The sequence below is a fragment of the Eucyclogobius newberryi genome, unplaced genomic scaffold (assembly GCF_026437365.1).
Source record: "Eucyclogobius newberryi isolate DKJ021-1_F unplaced genomic scaffold, fEucNew1.0.hap1 SCAF_15, whole genome shotgun sequence".
NCBI lineage: Eukaryota > Metazoa > Chordata > Actinopteri > Gobiiformes > Gobiidae > Eucyclogobius > Eucyclogobius newberryi.
The window spans coordinates 3,987,174-4,009,006 of record NW_027315779.1 but is presented as its reverse complement, the minus strand read 5'-3'; the positions used below and the strand labels follow the sequence as shown (position 1 = coordinate 4,009,006).

Here is a 21,833-nt window from a genome sequence, read left to right as displayed (position 1 = left end):
ACAGTCAATTTGAAGTTTGTGAATAAAATTTGAGAAATAAATACAGGAATCTTTCTGTCTATGTCATCAATAAGCGACATGACAAAAATCTACATGCAACTGGTTTGAACAATCTTTTAACACATTAAAGGTGTTAACGGGTATTATCTTAAATAATCGTAACTAATGTGTAATGTATATGGATTTTGTCCCTTGTTTACAATATGGTTGTAAATCTAAAATACAAAAACGTTAGTGATTGTTTCTTTATTAATTTAAGATAAGATAAGATAAGATAAGACATGTATTATATATTATACTGACATGAGACACATTTCTGATTGACTTGCGCGCTGTAAAAAGTGTAGTTGACGTCCGAAGCATTCCATAAATATCTGGTATATTTCAGATGAATCATCGTGCACTTCACATCTGTTTGGAAATTTTACACTCAATTAAGTAAAAGCACACATTGTTTCCTATTCATTAAGAACTTCCACATTACATGTCCCACAAGTAATTACTGTTTTGAGACAAGACAAACGTGTAAAGCCAGAATATCTTCCTCAGATTAGTTGCCAGATTTTCAGACAGCAACAAGCAACCAAGCATTTGAAAAAAAGCCCTAAATATGTGATCTCAGCTCCACAAAATAAATAAATAAAATAAGCGACTAGTTAAATGTTTTGTGCTGAATGAGTGTTAATGATATTTGTATAAATGCATTACTTGGTAACTCAACAGTGACTGCATGCCCACCGTTTGGTTCCAGAAGTAATATTTAAATATTTTTTATTAGATTCAGCAACAAACAACTAAGATTTTGTATGTTTTAGAAATAGTGTTAGCAGAGCACCAACCAACATGTCGATCATATGGAGACAATGACTGCAGGCTGAGGGGATTTTACAAGCAGAAATATCAGGGAAGTCAAATAAAGATTTTTTTGGATGAATAAAAGTCTGATTCTGATTGTGAATCTAAAACAAACCTTAATGAACACAGCTACTTAAAAAAAAATATTAAGGCACACTATATATTTTTGATATGATTCAAATTTACTCAGTCTAAGATGGATTCCTGCCCTATAAAGTTGATTTATGTTGTCTTTAACGCGCGTATTTTTTTGTATTGTCAATATTATTTTTGAAATATTGTGACTTTTATTTCGAAAAGCGGAAGTTACAATGTTTTGGTAGCGGTACCGGAAGTAGCTGTCATTTTGCGCCGTCTCGTTGCGGTTCTTGTTTCTCACTGAGCACACGACAAATGTAACGTTAACTCATCATTAGGAAATCAAACGAGGATCCAAAATGAGGCGCTTTCTGGATTTTATACGGACAAAACTGTTTGTGTTATTACCTTTCCTGTCGACATTTCTGCTGGTGAGGAGTCAGGGTAATGCCATGAATAACGTCGACACAGAAAGACAGGCTGAAGAAAGCCACCGACAGGACAGTGCCAACCTGCTCATATTCATAATGCTGCTAACACTAACCATCTTAACGATATGGCTTTTCAAGCACCGAAGATTTAGGTTCCTACACGAGACTGGACTCGCTATGATCTACGGTGAGAAAAAGCTACATTCCTGTCTTATAATCAATGAACTTGAGCTCAGTGCTAGCAGCTGTTAGCTTCAAAACTTAACACGTATGCCTGTTTAACTTCCCTGTTTTCCATTAGAAAATTATTTCCAGACCCTCTTTTGCCAGATATGACCTTGGTCTAGTTAAACATTCACTGTTAAATGCTAATAATAGATGCAGATTAGAATCTCCGGCATGCAATTGTCCAGAAAGATTAGCAGTAGTAGTTATTATTTTAGTGTTTCCCACTAACATACAACATTATGCAGGTCTACTTTCTGCCTGCATGGTCTAAAACAAGCTGAGCAAAAATGGTAAAACAAAATGTACTTTATGCTTGTAATATTGTATTATTGTCATAAACATATAGCAGTAGCCATATTTAATTTCTGTATAAACCTGTAGTAGTCAATATTATGTTAGGGTATCGAAACTTGGAGATCTAGAATCAAAACTAGAAACAAATCTTTTACAGAAAAATAATAATCTTGATCTATTGCAGAACCGGTTAAAGGCCACATATTGAAGAAGAAAATGAGTCTATTGTCTTTTTTAATGTATTATTGTGGTATGAAAATCAGTATTGAGTCAAAAAGAGTTTGACATTTTAGTATAATGTGTCTCATTGTAGCTGATTCACCTCTTTTGTCTGATCTCACAGGTTTGTTAGTGGGTGTGATCCTGAGATTCGGAGTACATGTTCCACAAAGTACGAGCGATGTGGTGCTGAGCTGCGCCGTAAATGCCAGTCCTGCCACTCTGCTGGTCAATGTGAGCGGGCGCTTCTACGAATACACTCTGAGAGGGGAAGTCAGCCGCGCCAAGGGTCACCAAGTTCAGGACGACGAGATGCTTCGAAAGGTATACTGATGCCTCAAGTATTATTGATGAATTAGACGTTGCTTTTTTCACCAATTTCTCTGTGTTGGTTGCTGGGGTGGATACGGCAACTGTTTTCAGTCTCACCCATCGCAATACTCGGAAAATCATTTATTTCAGCAGTACAATCATAGGACAGCAGCAGGAGTCACTCAGAACCATCTGTGTAGGCCACATTGTAGGCCACATTGTAGGCTAGTTTGTGCTCAGGCAGTGCTTGTTTGTGTGTTTGTATTCTCTTTATTCTGTATTATGTGGATAGGGCTTTTTATGGATGGACGTGTTGAATGTGTGTCTGCAAACAAACTTCCTAACGGATAAACATAATTAGCACTGTAAATTAGTAAAGCATTAAAGGTACTACTCAAAGTACTAGTGCTATTAACAGAATTTGAGTTAAATTTGTATTTATTATATGCAAAACTCTATTAATCTGCCACAATTTGCAGGAAAACCACAATTTGCAGATGTTTAGAACTTGAACTGTACTATTATTTTGACATTTCATGGCTGGAATTATACTCGAGTACAAGTACATGGTAAGAAGTCTACCAGTACTCCAAACAGTACAATCACCCAAGTGATCTACTCAATTTCAACAGCTCAAGTTGTGTTGAGTGTGATTAGTTATTTCTCTTCCCGGATGCTAAGTTACCCATCTACATTAAAACATTTGCTGCTGTTCGTAGGTGACATTTGACCCGGAAGTATTCTTCAACATTTTACTCCCACCAATCATCTTCCACGCTGGTTACAGCTTGAAAAGAGTAAGTATACATAAGTAAGTACATACATATAATAGCATATATCAAGACTACTGACAGTAAACGTCTGTATTTGTCTGTTACAGAGACATTTCTTCAGAAACATCGGGTCCATCTTGGCCTATGCCTTCGTGGGAACAGTTATCTCCTGTTTCGTGATTGGGTAACGGATTCTTCTCAAGGAAATATCGTCGCTGCTGCATCATATCTGTGCTCCGAGTGACATGTTTTTATACTCCTTCAGGCTCATCATGTATGGCATTGTGTCGTTCATGAAAGTCGTGGGGCAGCTCGGGGGCGATTTCTTCTTCACAGACTGCCTCTTTTTCGGTGCCATCGTTTCTGCAACAGATCCAGGTTTGTGCTGGACGTCGTGCCACTTGTATATCCCCGATGTGCAAAACAAATTGATAATAAAGGTATTTTCTCGTGCGCTGGAAAACAAAATAGACCAAGAGTTTAAAACTAATGTATCCAATGTTTAATCTGGACCTCAGCAGACCTTTGATGCAAGTTTTTACATGTTTTTTAATCTATACTTGAACATTTGAAACCGGAAAGTTGTGCTTGAACAGACTCCCGCCTTCCAAATCTTAATATATTGTTTTTTCTAAATGGGAAAACAGCTTAACTTCTACCGTTGTATAACTGAAAAACGTCTATTGCGTTTCCTTTAATCTTCGTTGATTCTGCAGTGACTGTTCTGGCCATTTTCAACGAGCTGAAGGTGGACGTGGACCTGTACGCGCTGCTGTTTGGGGAGAGTGTCCTCAATGACGCCGTGGCAATCGTTTTGTCTTCGTAAGAATTAAGACACACGGCAACACATTAAATAGTCTCAACGGTCAATGTTTTTCACATTCAACCATCTGTGTCCGTAAAGAAAAAAATGTTGTTTTGACGGGTTTCTGCAGGTTCTTTAATTCACTTGTAATACACAAGAATGAGATTTTATTCAAGTGTGATGTTTTATATTTGAAATGGACTCGTCAGGAATCAGATTTTATTTTATTAAAGCGTAAAAATCAATAGAATATTCCTCAACACACTTAAAGGTTCAATCTTTACTCATTCGCATAGATCAAGATTGTCTTTTTCAAACACAGGATTTCTGCTTAGCAACAACACCAGATTGAACTAAAGCTGTGGCTATATCAATGCGTTTGATTTGTATTTTACACAGAAAGCCATTTATTATTATTGTTAGATTTTACGTTATTGCAGGTTTCACACAGCAAAACCTCGTTATCTCAATGAAAGTTATACGATTATATTTTGGCAGTAACAGAATTGGCTAAAACATGTCTGTAAATGTCCTAGATTCAACTACTGCACAAAAAGTAAAGGAAATCTAGACATTGCAAAAATATCACTTTATACTTTAGACATCTGCAACATTGTTTTATTTTTAATCCGGTTGGTTTATTTTTTTTTTATATCATCAAAACTTCAGGCACAATATTCTTGATAATTCAGTATTTATTGCCTTAAACTAGTCAGTACTACATTGTGTTAGCGTGATACTAATCTTGATCCGACTCGACATTTGACATTTTGAATAACCCTTTGAGATGAGTCATCATGTTTCCGAGGGGTCCGAGAATTATATTACATAACGCTACAATGATAATTACTTTTTTATTTATTTTGTAGACAAATTAGACTGTAATTATCAACACAAAGTCATTTTTTATAACCTCAGGAAAGAGTACATTTTGTCCTGATCCTGTATTTCTTTTAGTGTTGAGACTTCCACGAGTATCTTATTTCTTCAATACTTGTTTTGATTAGCATCTGATTGTCTGTGCTTTAGATCTGGGTTCCCTAGCGACCGGGAAGCTGTCTGCTACGGGGCCCAGAGGCAGAAGTTATATATTAAAATGTACTTTATTATTGTTTTTTTGGCTATTGCTATATCCCAGTGTTTTACCATGAAAATATAGAGCTAAATAAACATTAAGTATCAGTAATAAGACAATTAAAATATATGTAGAAAGGGTTATTAAACATTTTACACTGTGGCCCTGCCCCCTTCAACAGGTCCCCTTCTGATTGTTCAGGTCCTTAGGAGGAAAAAGGTCGGGGGCCACTGCTTTAGACGATCCTATTACAACATCTGAGCATTTCTTGGTCCCAAAAAAGCCTGGTGAATTCAATGAAACCTGCAGAAACCCCGGTGTCTGTTGTTGTCCTCATAAATCCTCACTGTACTAACATCATCCATGTCATTCCCACTGCCGCCTCCTCCGTCTCTGTGGTCGTCTCCTGTACGTATGTATGTAGCGTGCTCCTGCGTTTCGAGAAGCAGAGCAGACACTCGGCCCCTGCGTCCCCCGGGAGCAGGGGCCCGGTGCTGCCCGACGACGAGCATGCAAACCTCACCGGGACGGCCCGGTGGGTCTGGGGTGGTCTCTGGTCTGAGTCGCGGCATTTTAACTACAGCATTTCAGTCGATTTAAGTTTGAATGTCGGGTTTTTGACCTACATTGCTTCTATGCACCTTAATTTCAGCTTTCATTTTTTAAAAGCGCATTTGAAAAGTGAATGTTGTGAGTTTGATTATCGACCAGCAGCTTCATGTGCTGTATTATATAGTGACACAATCAGAATCAGAAAAGGTTTATAACAGAATTCACAAACATAGGAACTTGCTTTGGTGATTCGGTGCAACATAAACAATATAAAATGATAGTCAATGAAGTCAAAAAGAAAACCAATTCAAATCTGCTATAAGATAAAAATAAAAATAGGCCATAAGATAAAAAATAAAAATAAGAACATTTTAGTGCCATTCTCAACCTGGGATGGATACTACTGCTGTGTCATTAAGAAGTAGAAATCTTTACTAAATAAATAGTGTGCCATTTATGTTTTACAGCTCTTGTTTCATTTCAAATGTATTTAGTTCATGAATAAGGGGTTTATTTGATTGGGTTACGGTATTGGTGGCATGAGGTTTTCTTCAATGTTTGCAGTAATTTCTTCAACGATATGTATCAAACATCACAACAAAGACAAAATCCAGAGGAAAAAGGACAAAATCCAAATGAAAAAGGACAAAATCCAAAGGAAAAAGGACAAAAAACAAACAAAAAGGACAAAAATATGGTCATTGAATTTAAGAATAACTTGAAACTATAGTGAATTGTGAGTTGTGAGTAGTTCCCTGTCCCCGTTAGTTAGTGTATTTCTTCTTTGCACCTTCAGATATCAAATCGGGTTCTAGATTAAAACGTTGTAGAGGTTTACCGCATGCTTTTGTATCAGAAAACCCTGGTAACCCCTTTGTTTTTACTCTGGCTGATCATCCTCTTTGAAAAAAACAAACCAAACAGTCTGTGATGTGAGTTACCGTAGTTTTAGTTTTGAATCCTCGCATGTACATCTTTCCCTTCATCATTGTGCGGCCACACTTCCCCTCGTCCTGTGTCTGATTGCTGTTGTCTGGTTGTAGGTCTATAGTCGCGTACCAGCCGGCGGGAGACAACAGCCACAGCTTCGAGGCCATGGCCATGCTCAAGTCCTTCGGGGTCTTTCTGGGAGTTTTCAGCGGCTCCTTTGCTCTCGGAGTGGCCACTGGAGTCGTTACCGCATTTATATCCTTTTACGTTTGAATATTATCGCTTTATTATGCAATACATTTGGCATTGGGTGAGTTTAGAGGGTCAAACGATGCACCGGCAGTCACAGAATCTTTCATTACGGATGAAATCAAAATAGCCAACAATGAATTCAGTTCTGTTCTCTTACTAAACCTTTTATTCAATCCGCAGTGGCTAAACGTAGTGTCATAAATCATAATATATCTCGTCCCCCTATACTTTTAAACACAAATGACTATGAAAATAACTATGAAAAACCAAACTAAAAACCGCAGAACAGAACAAAGCAGGATTTCAATGATTCTCAAACATTTCACATCGAGGAAAGCGTATTTTTGATAGCGATGGTGCTTAATATTAGCAATTTATGTATTTCATAAGTCTGTGTGTCATGTGTCTTGAATCTTTTATTATAATTATTGCAAATGGACCAGCAGCTAACCCGTGCAAAAAGAGGATAAAGAAGAAAAAGGAACTAAACAAATGCTGAACCAGAAGAATCGCTGAATATAGCGTCATAATGAATCTGTAGCTCTCTCTTTTGTGTCTCCATTTCGACCGCGGTTCTTTTGACCTTGACCTTTTGGCTTTTCCACGTCACTAAGTTTACAAAGCTGAGGGACTTCCCCCTTCTGGAGACCGCTCTCTTCTTCCTCATGTCCTGGAGCACCTTCCTTTTGGCGGAGGCGTGTGGTTTCACAGGTACAGTGTAAAGTGTTCGACCTCACGCTGAAATGTGTTTACGGGAAGCTATATAATGTCAGGATAAGATCATATTCAGGTTTTTGCAACAGTTCCTTCTCCTACTCGCATTGTTTAACGCGTTGTCTAGCCTTCTTCTGCTTTCCTGTTTTATTGTGGACGTTTCTGAATGACCGGTCTCTTCTTGTTGTTGTTGTGTTTGTTGTTGTTGTTGTCGTCAGGCGTGGTGGCGGTGCTGTTCTGCGGCATCACTCAGGCTCACTACACGTACAACAACCTCTCCCCGGACTCTCAGGATCGGACCAAACAGGTACAATTGCCTTGTCTTTTTGGGGAAAGGTTCAAACAGAAGTGTGCAGCGCGAGCACCCGATTGTGCTGAAGTGTTTTAGGGAAGAAAACATCGAATTACAACAGTCGTTGTTTTTAACACATAAAGGTTCACACATCTTTTTGAAGTGAAAAACAAGTTGAAAACATCTTAAATAGGCCAACACAACGTTTCACACCAAACCTCATGTTCCGGGCTGAGAAAGATGTGGTGAGAACGATGGAAAGTGATACTCAAGTACTTCCTGAAATGCTAGATAAAAAACATTTACTGCTTTTTTCACTGCAAACGCGTCACAATATCAGCCTTAAACAAGTCCTGATCTTTCCTTTGGATAAAACAAATTCAAGTCATATTTAAAGGCACAGTACGTAACTTTCTGGAGGTGGAAAGTCGCCTGCATAATTCCATGTACATACAAACTTAACTCCATACTTCAGAATATTCTCCATGGAGATAGATATGTTTTATGCCATACTAAGGAACAGCATTTCCATGGAAACGAGCAGGAGGAGGTTCCTCCAGGCCAAGTAAGAGTCCATTTTGTGGCGATGCAAGCCCACTCACAGAAAGAACACTGTTTTTAATACTTTTTTTGTGCAGTAAAACCATCCAAAATGAAAAAAAGTCATTAATAAGCACTAGTTTAGAAGCATTTAGACAATTACCGGTACTAGCAATGATTTGTATATTTAAATATATACAAATCAATTCAAAAAAGGGTGTTTGTTAATAAAGCATATACACAGTGTTTTAAAAGCCCTAAAGCTGCTTATTAAACTGTTTTCAATAACCAAGAGAGAAATGCAAGTAAATGCTTATTAATACAAATAGTTTACTAAGGAACCTTATTCTAAAGCATTCCCCATACTTGTTCTAGCGAGTATGTTGTTAACTAGCTAACATGTACTTAGATGCAACTTAAGAAAAAGGAATAAATCATAAATCTCATTGGGAGTGTGCCAAACCATTTATTTAAAACATTTGACTGCAGCGATGGAAAATAAAGGCATTGCCAGTGATTATTGAGAAAATTGTCATTACCATTTAATTTAAAATGGACACACATTTAATACATTTTTACCAACAAATACTGCCGTAGCGTTTACATTCTGTTGTAGGGATGTCAAGATAATTCGGTAAATTGATAATCATCAGAAGCAAATATGAGTAATTTAATTTCAATTTATGCATCAAAAAATTCAACCTAAAATGTGATTTATTTTTCATTTAGAAAGTTTGATTTGGTAAGGCTAAAGGAAGAATGGTGAATTAAATTCTGTTTTGTCATGGTGTCAGTATTCGTAACACAAAAATGTGATATTGTGACATTCCTCGTCTAGTCACTTTCTGTCTTCAGTTCCAGCTGCCAGAATAGACGTGTTTTAGACCTGGTTTAGACCTAGAATAGCTGTGTTTTCGACATGGTTTAGACCTAGAATAGAGGTGTTTTAGACCTGGTTTAGACCTTGAATAGAGGTGTTTTAGACCTGGTTTAGACGTAGAATAGCTGTGTTTTAGACCTGGTTTAGACCTTGAATAGAGGTGTTTTAGACCTGGTTTAGACGTAGAATAGCTGTGTTTTAGACCTGGTTTAGACCTAGAATAGAGGTGTTTTAGACCTGGTTTAGACGTAGAATAGCTGTGTTTTAGACCTGGTTTAGACCTAGAATAGCTGCGTTTTACACCTGGTTTAGACATAGAATAGCTGCGTTTTACACCTGCTTTAGATCTGATAGTGCTCAAAGGTCAAACACGTATTGCGTGTGAAAGGTTTGTGACTGTGTCTTGTTTCTCTTGTGTCTTCAGTTGTTTGAGCTGCTGAACTTCCTGGCGGAGAACTTCATCTTCTCCTACATGGGGCTGACCTTGTTCTCCTTCCAGTCTCACGTCTTCAACCCTCTCTTCATTATCGGAGCGTTTGTATCCTTCAGACCCTGTTATTGAATTCATTACAGGCTCTTCAAAACATTTAACTTTATAGGACATTTCTTATGCTAGAAGCTGTTGTTTTTCGCTTTCTAAATTGACCACAAGTATTATAAATTGACTAATATTTTATTGGGATTATAGTAACTTGAGATATGAAAGCTTGTAGTTATATTTATGCAGGTGGTGATGGTGGGTAATAAAATGTTCTCCTATGAGAGCTAAAATGTGAAAAATAAATAATATAAAGGTCTAAATGTTGCAACTGACATCTCAAAAGAAGAAACTCAAGTCAACAGTTTCAGAAAACCAGAAAAAACAACAGGATTTCACAATTATCACTGATGCAGACTTTGGGATTGGACGCTGTCGAACTGATTCTGCTTAAATAACATGTTTTGAGTCTGCGTGTCGAGGAAATCGGTTGTCGCGGTGCGTGTGGCGCGAGCTGGAGTGTCGCAACAACCAAAAAAACTGCTTTCGGTTTACATTTTGCCACAAACGTGCTAAACATCGGTTCCACGGGCAAAAATTAAACAGATTTTGACAATTGCACAGCCCAAAATCTGAATATTGATGATGAAATGATTGCATAATGTTGCTCAAACCTGAACAATGCACAGTATAGAATCGTAGCTCGACATATTACTGGTGTTTATTAATATATCGTGGTTTCTTTGCACTTTTAAACTTGTATGATTGTGTTATTTAATGTCCGCTTTATGTTTATTTAACTCTTTATATCTAATCATAAACCCCTCTGGCACAAACAAAAGCGTTAAGCGTGATTTGAGTCGAGCTTGAGATCGACTCCAGGTTTTATTGTGTGTATGCTTTATTATTGTGTCCTTGACCCCGTTTCGCCGCAGTTGGCCGTGTTTCTGGGAAGAGCGTGCAACATTTACCCTCTGTCCTTCCTGTTGAACCTGGGACGAAGGAACAAAATCGGGTCCAAGTTCCAGCACGTGATGATGTTTGCAGGTACGGAACACGGGACGAGGTTGCGACATGCGGAAAGAAACGCTACGAACAAAGAGATTGAATAAAGCCGTCAAAAAAAAGACCAAACAAGGGAAAAGAGGAGGATGATAACTTGGCAAGTGTCAAAAACGGTCTTAATTTAAGTACAGAATTGTCCTCTGAAGACCGTCTATTATGTAACATTTAACACTGCAAATATGTTCTGAAATATACATACAAATATACATGATACTTAAGCACTTCATAATTTTTTTATTTTTTTTTTACAGAATCCTGATTTTTGACACAAAAATGTGCAAATCGCATGGCAATTGTGATGATTAATGTCAGAATAATTGAAATTCTAACAAGTTCTGACATCTCAAGGCATCAAACTTTAGTGCTACGATTATTGTGAGAAAAAAACACGAGTTGAACCGTTATTCACGATTACTGAGGCTGTGATCACAAAAGAGGGAAATACTCACAACTATTCCTGAAGTTTGTGGCCAACTTTGTGACATTTAACTGCACGTCTGAGTGACAAACTAAAGCTTAAATGTGATATCTTCAAACTAGATTGAATTCAAAGCACTTCATTTTGCTTCTGAAACAGTCACTTGTATTATTGTTAATTCGATTATATTGCGTGCTCAATGATCACAATAGCAGAGTAATCATGACATCCCCATCTCAGAGTCATAGTGTTCTGTCCTGCATTGGTGATCCTCGATTTGAACCGTTACAGAATCCGTTAAAACGTCTTGATCCGTACAGTGAGCTTGTTTTTTATCCTTGTCATTTTTCACATGGCACTAAACATTTAGCGAGGTCAGGGTTGTGTATTGTTGCCGAATGGCTGTACAGCGACTTGGGCCCACATTAGTGTCAGCTGGAGCCTTTAGGAAAAACAGTGCTTCCCAGAAATAGGTCTATTACAAACAGGCTGCCATCAGTTGACATCACAGTGGAGATAATAATGGACATTTGGAGAGCAGATCTGCACAGAGCCGGTCTTACTCTTCTAAAACCCTTCGCTTTTCCACATTTACAACGTGACATTTAGACCGGAACAGCTCCAGTTTTATACTTCACTTTACTTTATTGAATGCAGATGAAGCAGGGAAATCATTTAAAGCGTGCAACTTTTCAAGAGGATTCAAGCAAGCAGGCGGCGTCGCTACAGGCCAAGTTACGGGTCGGATCTGCGGAAAAGAGACCCCGCTCACAGTGAGAGTGCAGAGTTTATTCGAGGTAATCTTGGCAATAGAAACAGAACTAAATTGGCAAAAACTATTTGGCGTCTATGATCTGACCGTGTATCTGGCTCAAGCTGCACTCACAAGACTGCAACCATGGCAACAACAAGTACTTATACAGCAAAGTAGCAGGAAACGATGTGTTATATGTAAAAATGAAGCTCAAACTCATGATTCAGTTACAAATCTTCAGCCAGCTCACTCCAGGCCTTCTCCAGTTCCGCTGTTGTGCAAATACTTATCTAAAAAACATTATTGATCGACTAAAACGACTTAAAGGCCTAGTTTTAATGCCATACTCAGAAACATTTTACACGACGCAACAACATCTTTATGGAGGAGAGAGAAAATGCACATTATTGCATCTTTGAACTAAAAACTGTGAATTAAATGTAATAGAAGTAGCACGGAATAATTAATATAGTTAGTTTGTAAATAAATAAATAAGAATAAAGATAAAACTGATAAGTGTAATCTTTGAAAGTTTAGTTATATTCATTTAAATGCAGATGAAATAAGTAAATACTGTTTGAATGGCAAGATATTTTAGGGAATTAAACAAACGCACATTTTTGTCCCTACAGCTAAAAAACAATAAAACAAACACCAACAACCAATCTCCAGCAGAGGGAGCACCTCATCAGCAATCCGAATACAGACATATTTACAGTATCCCTACAGACTCCAGGTCGCTAATGACGACACACCTGACTATCTTTTAGCCACTGTACACACGTTCACATATTTGATTTGAGAATGGAGCGAGAACAACAAAGAGATGACAATACTGTGCAATACTGTCTAAATATTCACAGCCCTCGAGGTTATTCAGAGCCGTGTCTAATCTGCCCTCATGTATTCACTGTGAGTCACTGTTTGCCACATGATTTCGTACAGCTGCTGAGCCCATGAGTCGCGGAGGAGAAGTGTGAACAGCTGTTTCTTTACTTATTCTATTTTTATTCCTCTTAATTCCCCTTTACAATGAAAATATAGACTGTTTTGTAATGGTCCCCTGGATATCGCAGCAATGTTGCATATCTGCAGCTTCTCTGTCCCGATTTAGTCTTGTATTAGTTCTAATTTTGCACTGATTTAGTCCAGATTAAGCCCCGTTTTAGCTCTGATTTAGCTGTGATTCAGTCCTGATTTAGTCCGGATTCAGTCCGGATTCAGTCCGGATTCAGTCCTGGTTTAGTCCTGGTTTAGTCCTGGTTTAGTCCTGATTCAGTCCTGGTTTAGACCTGATTTAGACCTGATTTAGACCTGATTTAATTTAGTCCTTATTTAGCCCTGATTTAGTCCTGTTTTAGCCCTAATTCAGTCCGGATTCAGTCCGGATTCAGTCCTGATTTAGACCTGATTTAGTCCTGGTTTAGTCCTGATTCAATCCTGATTCAGCCCTGATTTAGTCCTGATTTAGTCCTGATTTAGCCCTGTTTTAGCCCTGATTCAGTCCGGATTCAGTCCTGATTTAGACCTGATTCAGTCCTGATTTAGACCTGATTTAGACCTGATTTAGACCTGATTTAGACCTGATTTAGACCTGATTCAGTCCTGATTTAGACCTGATTTAGACCTGATTTAGACCTGATTTAGTCCTGGTTTAGTCCTGATTCAGTCCGGGTTTAGTCCTGATTCAGTCCGGGTTTAGTCCTGATTCAGTCCTGGTTTAGTCCTGATTCAGTCCTGGTTTAGTCCTGATTGTCTTTGGTAAGTCTTTGTTCAGTGCTGGCCTCACAGTTCTAGTGTTGTCCTGGTTTAGTCCTAGTTTAGTCCTTAGCACATCCAAAGCCTTTCTGTTCTTGTTTAGTCCTTGTACAAATATTGTGTCTGATCTGACATCATGGACAGAGCGTCATGCGAGTGTCTTTCATGGACAGGTCTGCGCGGGGCAATGACCTTTGCCCTCTCCATCCGGGACACGGCGACATACGCGCGTCAGATGATGTTTTCGACCACGCTGCTGATCGTCTTCTTCACTGTGTGGGTCTGTGGAGGCGGGACCACGCCAATGCTCTCCTTCATGAGCATCCCGTGAGTCTGAGCCTTTATTTTCAGTAGTTTGACCATTTTTATCTGGGTTTTAGCTTTTTTAGACTTTTTGCCCATTCAAAAGATATCATATTTTGTTTTCTGCCGCTAAATGCATTGGGAATGGATCTAGAAATCAATTTAAGAAAGTAATGTGAGGTAAATGTGATGTTCCAACCTCTGATCTGGGCTATTTCTGACCGTTGTATTTCCCGTCTTTTAGAGTGGGTGTGGACTCGGACCAGGAAAACACAGTAAGCAAAAGCTCAGATTTGTAGAATACAGTTAAGTGTAAAATAAAAGCCCCGCCGCATAACCTTTTACCCAAAAAATAGACGATAAACCCATGTTTTTTTTAAAAATGGCACTGAAACTAAAATAAACACACGCGTAGTTACAGTGAGCAGGCTTGCATCTCCACAAACCTGACTCGTACTTCTGTCTGCAGAGAAATGTGGCTGTAATATTCCACAGTATGACATAAAACATATCTTCTCGTTCCGGAGTACGATTAACTCTGTATTTCCATCATGAACATTACGTCAACGTGGTGTTGTTTTAAATGATTCATAATCCGTATTTTTTTTATACTATATATAATAACAGTAACATTGCTTGATTAATTTAGTAAAGTGATAACAATATATCAGGGGTTTGTAGAATGTTTAGGTTGCTCCTTATGAATTTTTAAACATATTCTGGTTATATTAGTATAAACTTAATAATGGCATTATCATATGGTTTGATTACAAGCACACATTAAAAAATAAAAAATCCTTATGTTCCAGAGTGCCACAATGCTGGATGGGTCCCAGAGGAGGAACACCAAACATGAAAGCGCCTGGCCGTTCAGGATGTGGTATAACTTCGATCGCAAGTATCCTTTTACCATCACCAGCTTTTCCTCCGTCGACCACAAAGGAGAGCAATGTACAAGCTGGAACAAGTCCCTAAATACAGGAATAGTTGGAACAAAAGGGACTGATTTGAGAGTTCAAGTTGTGGTGTTGTATATGAATAAGCACCAAATAGATCAGAAAGAACTATAAACCGACTGGTAATAGATAGTGTGTTTTATGATTTTAAAGAACTGGCCCAAAACACATTTTTAAAGTTGTGACACTGAGATTCCAGAACAGAAGCAAGCTCTACATTGTGAACGCATCTTATTGATGGTGGAGGAACAGTGCTGAACTTCTGTCAGCGCTGAAAAAAAAAGTACATTATACATTTAAGAGGGAAATATACTAACGACATCTTCCACTTGAGCCTGCAAAATACGTGCTCAGAATGAATAAACGTGCATTAAGTGAGCTGGAGCGCCTGAAACCCGAGCGAGCAGCGCCGAGTCAAAGGAAGGAAGCTGTGGTTTTAGGCCTTTTTCTTTTCTCGACTCTTTCGGCCGCGCGTTACACCAAAAGCTGAAGTGTGAGCGATGCGGAGAACGAAGCGAAAGTGTTCCGAGTCAGATGGATGTTTCTAATCCTGTTCGACCGTAGACAAGTGGAGATGTGGACAAAGTGTTTACAAGTCTTACAGGGATACGTTTGAACACTTTGGCTCGGCGTTAATATTCTAATGTGTTTCAGAATAGCTCTTTTGAGACTTTGAAGTGAGACTTGGGGAGAAAGCTCGATGGCTGCGGCTGGAGGAGAAATAAAATACTATTATTACATACGGGCAGAAAAGTCCTGTCTTTGGAGGAAAACAACTGATTTCCTGTTTCTGGAAGATGTCTTTTCAGGAAGTTTTGTCACTAAATTTGAAACGCAGATTTCGGGTTAAGATGAGGGAAATAGTACGTTTGTATTAGGGTCATAACAATAAGTAATGAAGTAATTTCTTGTAGTTCAATGTGGGGTCATACATGTGAAGAATAATGTGGATTTGGAACACTCCTTGACTGTGACTTGAGTTACCTGAAGCCGCTGCTGACTCACAGTGGACCTCCTCTGACGGCGACGCTGCCGTCCTGCTGTGGCCCCATCGCCCGCTGCCTCACCAGCCCACAGGCCTACGAGGTGAGCGTGGGAGGAGCCTCAAGGCCTTTAATGATAGAAAGATGTATTTACCGTATTTTCCGGACTATAAGACGCACCTTTTTTCATAGTTTTGCCCGGGGTGCGACTTATACTTATATTTATACTTATATACTTATACTCCAGAGCGACTTATATGTGATATTATTTGTTATTTTCACACTTGCAACCGCATTTCATACTCCAGTGCAACATATGTTTTTTTCTTCTCTATTATGCATTTTTTGGCTGGTGCGACTTATAGTCCGGAAAATACTGTAGTTTTTTTTAATAAATGTGCAATTCTAAATGAGGCTTACACACAGATGCATTACAATTCAATACAAACAAATAAAAACATAATCATTAATACAAGTACATTCTGTCCAGAGGTGGGTTGTACTCAATTACATTTACCTGAGTATTTTTTTTGCATAAACTTTTCCAAATAGTTTTTCCATTTGTGTGTTGTAATTAAAAAACATGACTTTTACTGTCCTTCCCGTTCAGCTTTCTAACCTAACCAAACATAACGACATATTTATCCCCACCAGAACGAGGGCCAGCTCCACGACGAAGACGACTTCATTTTGAACGATGCCAGCGTCAGTTCGATGTTCGCCGACGTGACGGTGAGCACCGACGCCTCCGGGTCTCGAACCGTCAACCGCAACCGCTCCAGCACCAACGCGGGTTTCACTGACGACGCGCTTGACAACGAGCTGGCCGCGTCCGAAAACGAGGTGGCCATCAGGGGAACGCGCCTGGTCCTGCCCATGGACGACCCGCTGGACGCCCCGGCAACCGTCACACTGCCGCCGCCGCCCTCCCCGCCCAGATCTGAGCCGCGCAGGCACAGACTGTAGAGGCGCGGCTTATTTCATGCACATTGTACTGAGTTTTGATTTGTTTTATGTCATAATATGTCCCCAGGATAAACATGATCCACCACCAGGTCAAAACTAAAGCCGACCTCCCCGTATCACACAGAGTAAACAAAAACAGGTATTTATCGGTTTTAATGTCCACACAAATATCTTTCCTTTAATTATGACGTCAAAGGTGCACTGTGTAACATTTCTGGTTTCTCCATGAACATGCCATTGCTTTGCCTGGTGGTGTCACCTGCTCGTCTCCATGGAATTTCCAAGTTTAATTCCCTACTGTGGAAAATTCCAGGCAGCGGACCGTCCTGTGAAATGGCACAGTGCACCTTTAATGTCACCACATGCCGCTTTCAAATAGAGGATTATTAAATTATTTATTTTTTAAATTACGTTTTAACTAACTAACTTTATTATGTTGCCGTGCTACCTGTACATTTAATCTTTTGTCAAAAGAAACAGTATGATTTAGTGGCATCTAGTGGTTAAACAAAATATTACATTCTGTTAAAAACAAAAATACATTTTACGTGTTCACTCAGTCATTCATGTGAACGAGACTCTTGATAATATAAACCAGGGTTCTTAACCTGGTCCTCCAGGGGCCCTTTCCCTTGTATTGTAGTTGTATATGTGCGACCTCAAGGTGGCGCTCACGGCCTCGCCACAGCTCTGTCTAAGAATCACAGACCTAAACTACACTTTCTCTAGTTTATCTTAGTACAGTTGTGTGAAATGGTGGTTCTTTTGGGGCGTCGCATAAAGCCTCAATCCTTCTGTCAAGGCTTTACATATAAAATAAGGTACTCTAAAGCGAAGCACTTCAGTAAATATTTGTGAAACACGTTATCTTATTTGAAGCGTTATGTCTGATTTATTGAAAGTCAAGAGTATTTGACAAGCTACTTAACAGGTCCGAATGGTACAATATTGTGGTCATAACGACTTCACTCATCCCCAGCTGATTATTATTTTAAATATCTTTGATTTTATCCGTGGATAATAATACATGTTTATGATGATACTACTGTTATGAGAAACACTGTAAACTTAGTCATAACACTGCCTTTTATTGCTCATCTATTTATTAACTGCCATTGTATTTATTTTATTCCAGTCATTTTGTGCATGATGAAATATTGTAGCATATTTATTCATGCTGTACTTTGAAAATAGCACTTCCTCGTGTGTAAAATTGTAAGATTGTGTGCGTGGCTACAATGAATTATCCACATTTCTTCAGATATGGATTAGGGCTGTTGATTCTTATGCATACATTTCTCTGTGTGAAATCGAAAAGGTTACAGTGGCTTGGAAACCCGAGGACTGGCTCAACTGTTTTAAATGAAGTGCCTCTATTCAGAAAAAAATATTTTCCTGATGTAGATTTGTAAATATTTAATTTGTGCAGTAAAATTATTTGAGTTTTTTTTTTTTTTTTTTTTTTTTTTTACAATGTAATCCCTCACATTCTGTATTTTGTTTCATTGTCTATATTTGGTCAAAACGGTAGCATAACAGTTAACTACGCAACATATAAGACTTTAAGGCAAATTACCGTATTTTCCGGACTATAAGTTGCACATTTCTTCATAGTTTTGGCCGGGGTGCGACTTATACTTAAATGTATACTTATACTCCAGAGCGACTTATATGTGATATTATTTGTTATTTTCACACTTCATACTCCAATGCAATTAAGATATGTTTTTTTTTTTTCTCTATTGCATTTTCTGGCCGGTGCAACTTATAGTCTGGTAAATACGGTACTATTTATTCGTCTCATTTGTTGGATTTTGTTAGACATTTTTCGACTTGACAAAAGCGAGAAAATTGAGATGAAATGCATGGTCTTAGTTCAGCACCATTATGTTTATAAATGTAAATAGACGATATAGGAATAAAAGCTAAACGTGTCGATGAGTGTACAGCGTCGTAACAGTATAGAAAAGACAAATCCTCAAACGTTTCCCATCTGTGAGACCTGCTGCAGTCGTGTGTATGTGAATATGACACTAAATTGTACAAATGTCTTCCCTTTGTGGTACTAACAGCGTCTCCGATGAGTTCAGAGTGTGTCGGAAAATAAAATGCCTCTTTAAATGAACAAAAGACTGTTTTTTTTTGTTTGTGTTTCTTTGTTTGACGTGTTATCTGGGATAAGATACTGCAGGATTAGATTGTATTATATTTAAGGTCATTGTGATCCATGTGAAGAGATAAGACGCACAAATGTCACAGTAGATCTATTCATTAAAAAAAATCAAAAAAAGTATCCATAACAGAATGTTGAAAGACAGACGATAAAACAGCTGCTCAATGAAAAGTTAAACTCTTTTTAAACTCAAGTGACATTTCCTGTGATAAAAACATCAGATTTTTATAACGTATATGTAAATTTATTTATTTAACTATTATAAAGCACTTTACATGTACTGTATTTTCTGCACTATAAGGCACACTTAAAAGCCTTTAATTTTCTCAACAAAAAACAAAACATGAGTGTGCCTTATAATGCAGTGTGCCTTATAGTGCGGGAAATACGGTAATGTAATAAAGTGCTTTTTATCTATTTTTTTCGCTATAGAGAGAATTTGCACCGACAGAAATTGAGAACTCACAGATCCATCAGAATAATCTGAATACTCACTATGTATTTGTTTTCTGGTGGAGGGTCTGCCACACCCACAGATCTGACCTGTAATATCTCGGTAATACATTTGATGGGAACGGATATCCGAATACGCCGACTTACACCTACTTCTAAAATATTAAAACGCAGAAGGGACTTTATTGAATACGAAGTGCCTCCATAGGAAACACGGAACAAGTCTGTGCTCCACTGCGGTTTGTCCGTGATGCAGTGAAGTATAAGCCTCAAGCGACATACAACTGGAGAGTGCACGGTGCAGTGTATGACCAGCTGAATGTGTGTGTAAATGTGTGTGAATGTGTGTGAATGTGTGTGAATGTGTGTGTGAATGTGTGTGAATGTGTGTGTGAATGTGTGTGTGAATGTGTGTGTGAATGTGTGTGTGAATGTGTGTGTGAATGTGTGTGAATGTGTGTGAATGTGTGTGAATGTGTGTGTGACTGTGTGTGTGAATGTGTGTGAATGTGTGTGAATGTGTGTGTGAATGTGTGTGAATGTTTGTGTGAATGTGTGTGAATGTGTGTGTGAATGTGTGTGTGAATGTGTGTGAATGTGTGTGTGAATGTGTGTGTGAATGTGTGTGAATGTGTGTGTGAATGTGTGTGAATGTGTGTGAATGTGTGTGTGAATGTGTGTGTGAATGTGTGTGTGAATGTGTGTGTGAATGTGTGTGAATGTGTGTGTGAATGTGTGTGAATGTGTGTGAATGTTTGTGTGAATGTGTGTGAATGTGTGTGTGAATGTGTGTGTGAATGTGTGTGAATGTGTGTGAATGTGTGTGTGAATGTGTGTGAATGTGTGTGTGAATGTGTGTGAATGTGTGTGTGAATGTGTGTGAATGTGTGTGAATGTGTGTGTGAATGTGTGTGAATGTGTGTGTGAATGTGTGAATGTGTGTGTGAATGTGTGTGTGAATGTGTGTGAATGTGTGTGTGAATGTGTGTGAATGTGTGTGAATGTGTGTGTGAATGTGTGTGAATGTGTGTGTGAATGTGTGTGAATGTGTGTGAATGTGTGTGTGAATGTGTGTGAATGTGTGTGAATGTGTGTGAATGTGTGTGTGAATGTGTGTGAATGTGTGTGAATGTGTGTGAATGTGTGTGTGAATGTGTGTGAATGTGTGTGTGAATGTGTGTGAACGTGTGTGTGAATGTGTGTGTGAATGTGTGTGAATGTGTGTGTGAATGTGTGTGTGAATGTGTGTGAATGTGTGTGAATGTGTGTGAATGTGTGTGTGAATGTGTGTGAATGTGTGTGTGAATGTGTGTGAATGTGTGTGAACGTGTGTGTGAATGTGTGTGTGAATGTGTGTGTGAATGTGTGTGAATGTTTGTGTGAATGTGTGTGAATGTGTGTGTGAATGTGTGTGTGAATGTGTGTGTGAATGTGTGTGAATGTGTGTGAATGTGTGTGTGAATGTGTGTGAATGTGTGTGAATGTGTGTGTGAATGTGTGTGAATGTGTGTGTGAATGTGTGAATGTGTGTGTGAATGTGTGTGAATGTGTGTGAATGTGTGTGTGAATGTGTGTGAATGTGTGTGAATGTGTGTGTGAATGTGTGTGAATGTGTGTGTGAATGTGTGTGAATGTGTGTGAATGTGTGTGTGAATGTGTGTGAATGTGTGTGAATGTGTGTGAATGTGTGTGAATGTGTGTGTGAATGTGTGTGAATGTGTGTGAATGTGTGTGTGAATGTGTGTGAATGTGTGTGAACGTGTGTGTGAATGTGTGTGTGAATGTGTGTGAATGTGTGTGTGAATGTGTGTGAATGTGTGTGAATGTGTGTGAATGTGTGTGTGAATGTGTGTGAATGTGTGTGTGAATGTGTGTGAATGTGTGTGAACGTGTGTGTGAATGTGTGTGTGAATGTGTGTGAATGTGTGTGAATGTGTGTGAATGTGTGTGAATGTGTGTGAATGTGTGTGTGAATGTGTGTGAATGTGTGTGTGAATGTGTGTGAATGTGTGTGAACGTGTGTGTGAATGTGTGTGTGAATGTGTGTGAATGTGTGTGAATGTGTGTGTGAATGTGTGTGTGAATGTGTGTGAATGTGTGTGAATGTGTGTGTGAATGTGTGTGAATGTGTGTGAATGTGTGTGTGAATGTGTGTGTGAATGTGTGTGAATGTGTGTGTGAATGTGTGTGAATGTGTGTGAATGGGTCCATGATGTAAAGCGCTTCGAGGGCCTTGAAGGTAGAAAAGCACCGTGTACAGTAAACGTGATGTAAACGTTTACCATTATTTACTCCA

At 38.6% G+C, this 21,833-nt stretch overlaps 1 protein-coding gene across 1 annotated transcript; it reads left to right on the top strand.

Annotated features, from left to right (window-relative positions):
* Positions 1 to 1,180: 1,180 nt before the first annotated feature.
* LOC140360502 (sodium/hydrogen exchanger 6-like) lies at positions 1,181 to 19,041 on the top strand. Its single transcript, XM_072445720.1, has 16 exons — positions 1,181 to 1,551; positions 2,230 to 2,429; positions 3,137 to 3,214; positions 3,298 to 3,374; positions 3,456 to 3,568; positions 3,907 to 4,012; positions 6,666 to 6,812; positions 7,415 to 7,515; positions 7,737 to 7,825; positions 9,655 to 9,768; positions 10,644 to 10,755; positions 13,877 to 14,030; positions 14,251 to 14,281; positions 14,816 to 14,904; positions 15,943 to 16,048; positions 16,600 to 19,041. The coding sequence occupies exons 1-16, from the start codon at positions 1,293 to 1,295 to the stop codon at positions 16,909 to 16,911; spliced, it is 2,088 nt and encodes a 695-aa protein (XP_072301821.1). The 5' UTR covers positions 1,181 to 1,292; the 3' UTR covers positions 16,912 to 19,041.
* The last annotated feature ends 2,792 nt before the right edge of the window (positions 19,042 to 21,833 follow it).

Bases quoted from the DNA above. Each gene is read 5' to 3' on its own strand.
- LOC140360502 (XM_072445720.1), top strand. From the start codon at position 1,293: ATGAGGCGCTTTCTGGATTTTATACGGACAAAACTGTTTGTGTTATTA. The intron at 3,215-3,297 runs GTAAGTATACAT...TGTCTGTTACAG, and splicing joins CTGGTTACAGCTTGAAAAGA to AGACATTTCTTCAGAAACAT. The intron at 14,031-14,250 runs GTGAGTCTGAGC...CCCGTCTTTTAG, and splicing joins CTCTCCTTCATGAGCATCCC to AGTGGGTGTGGACTCGGACC.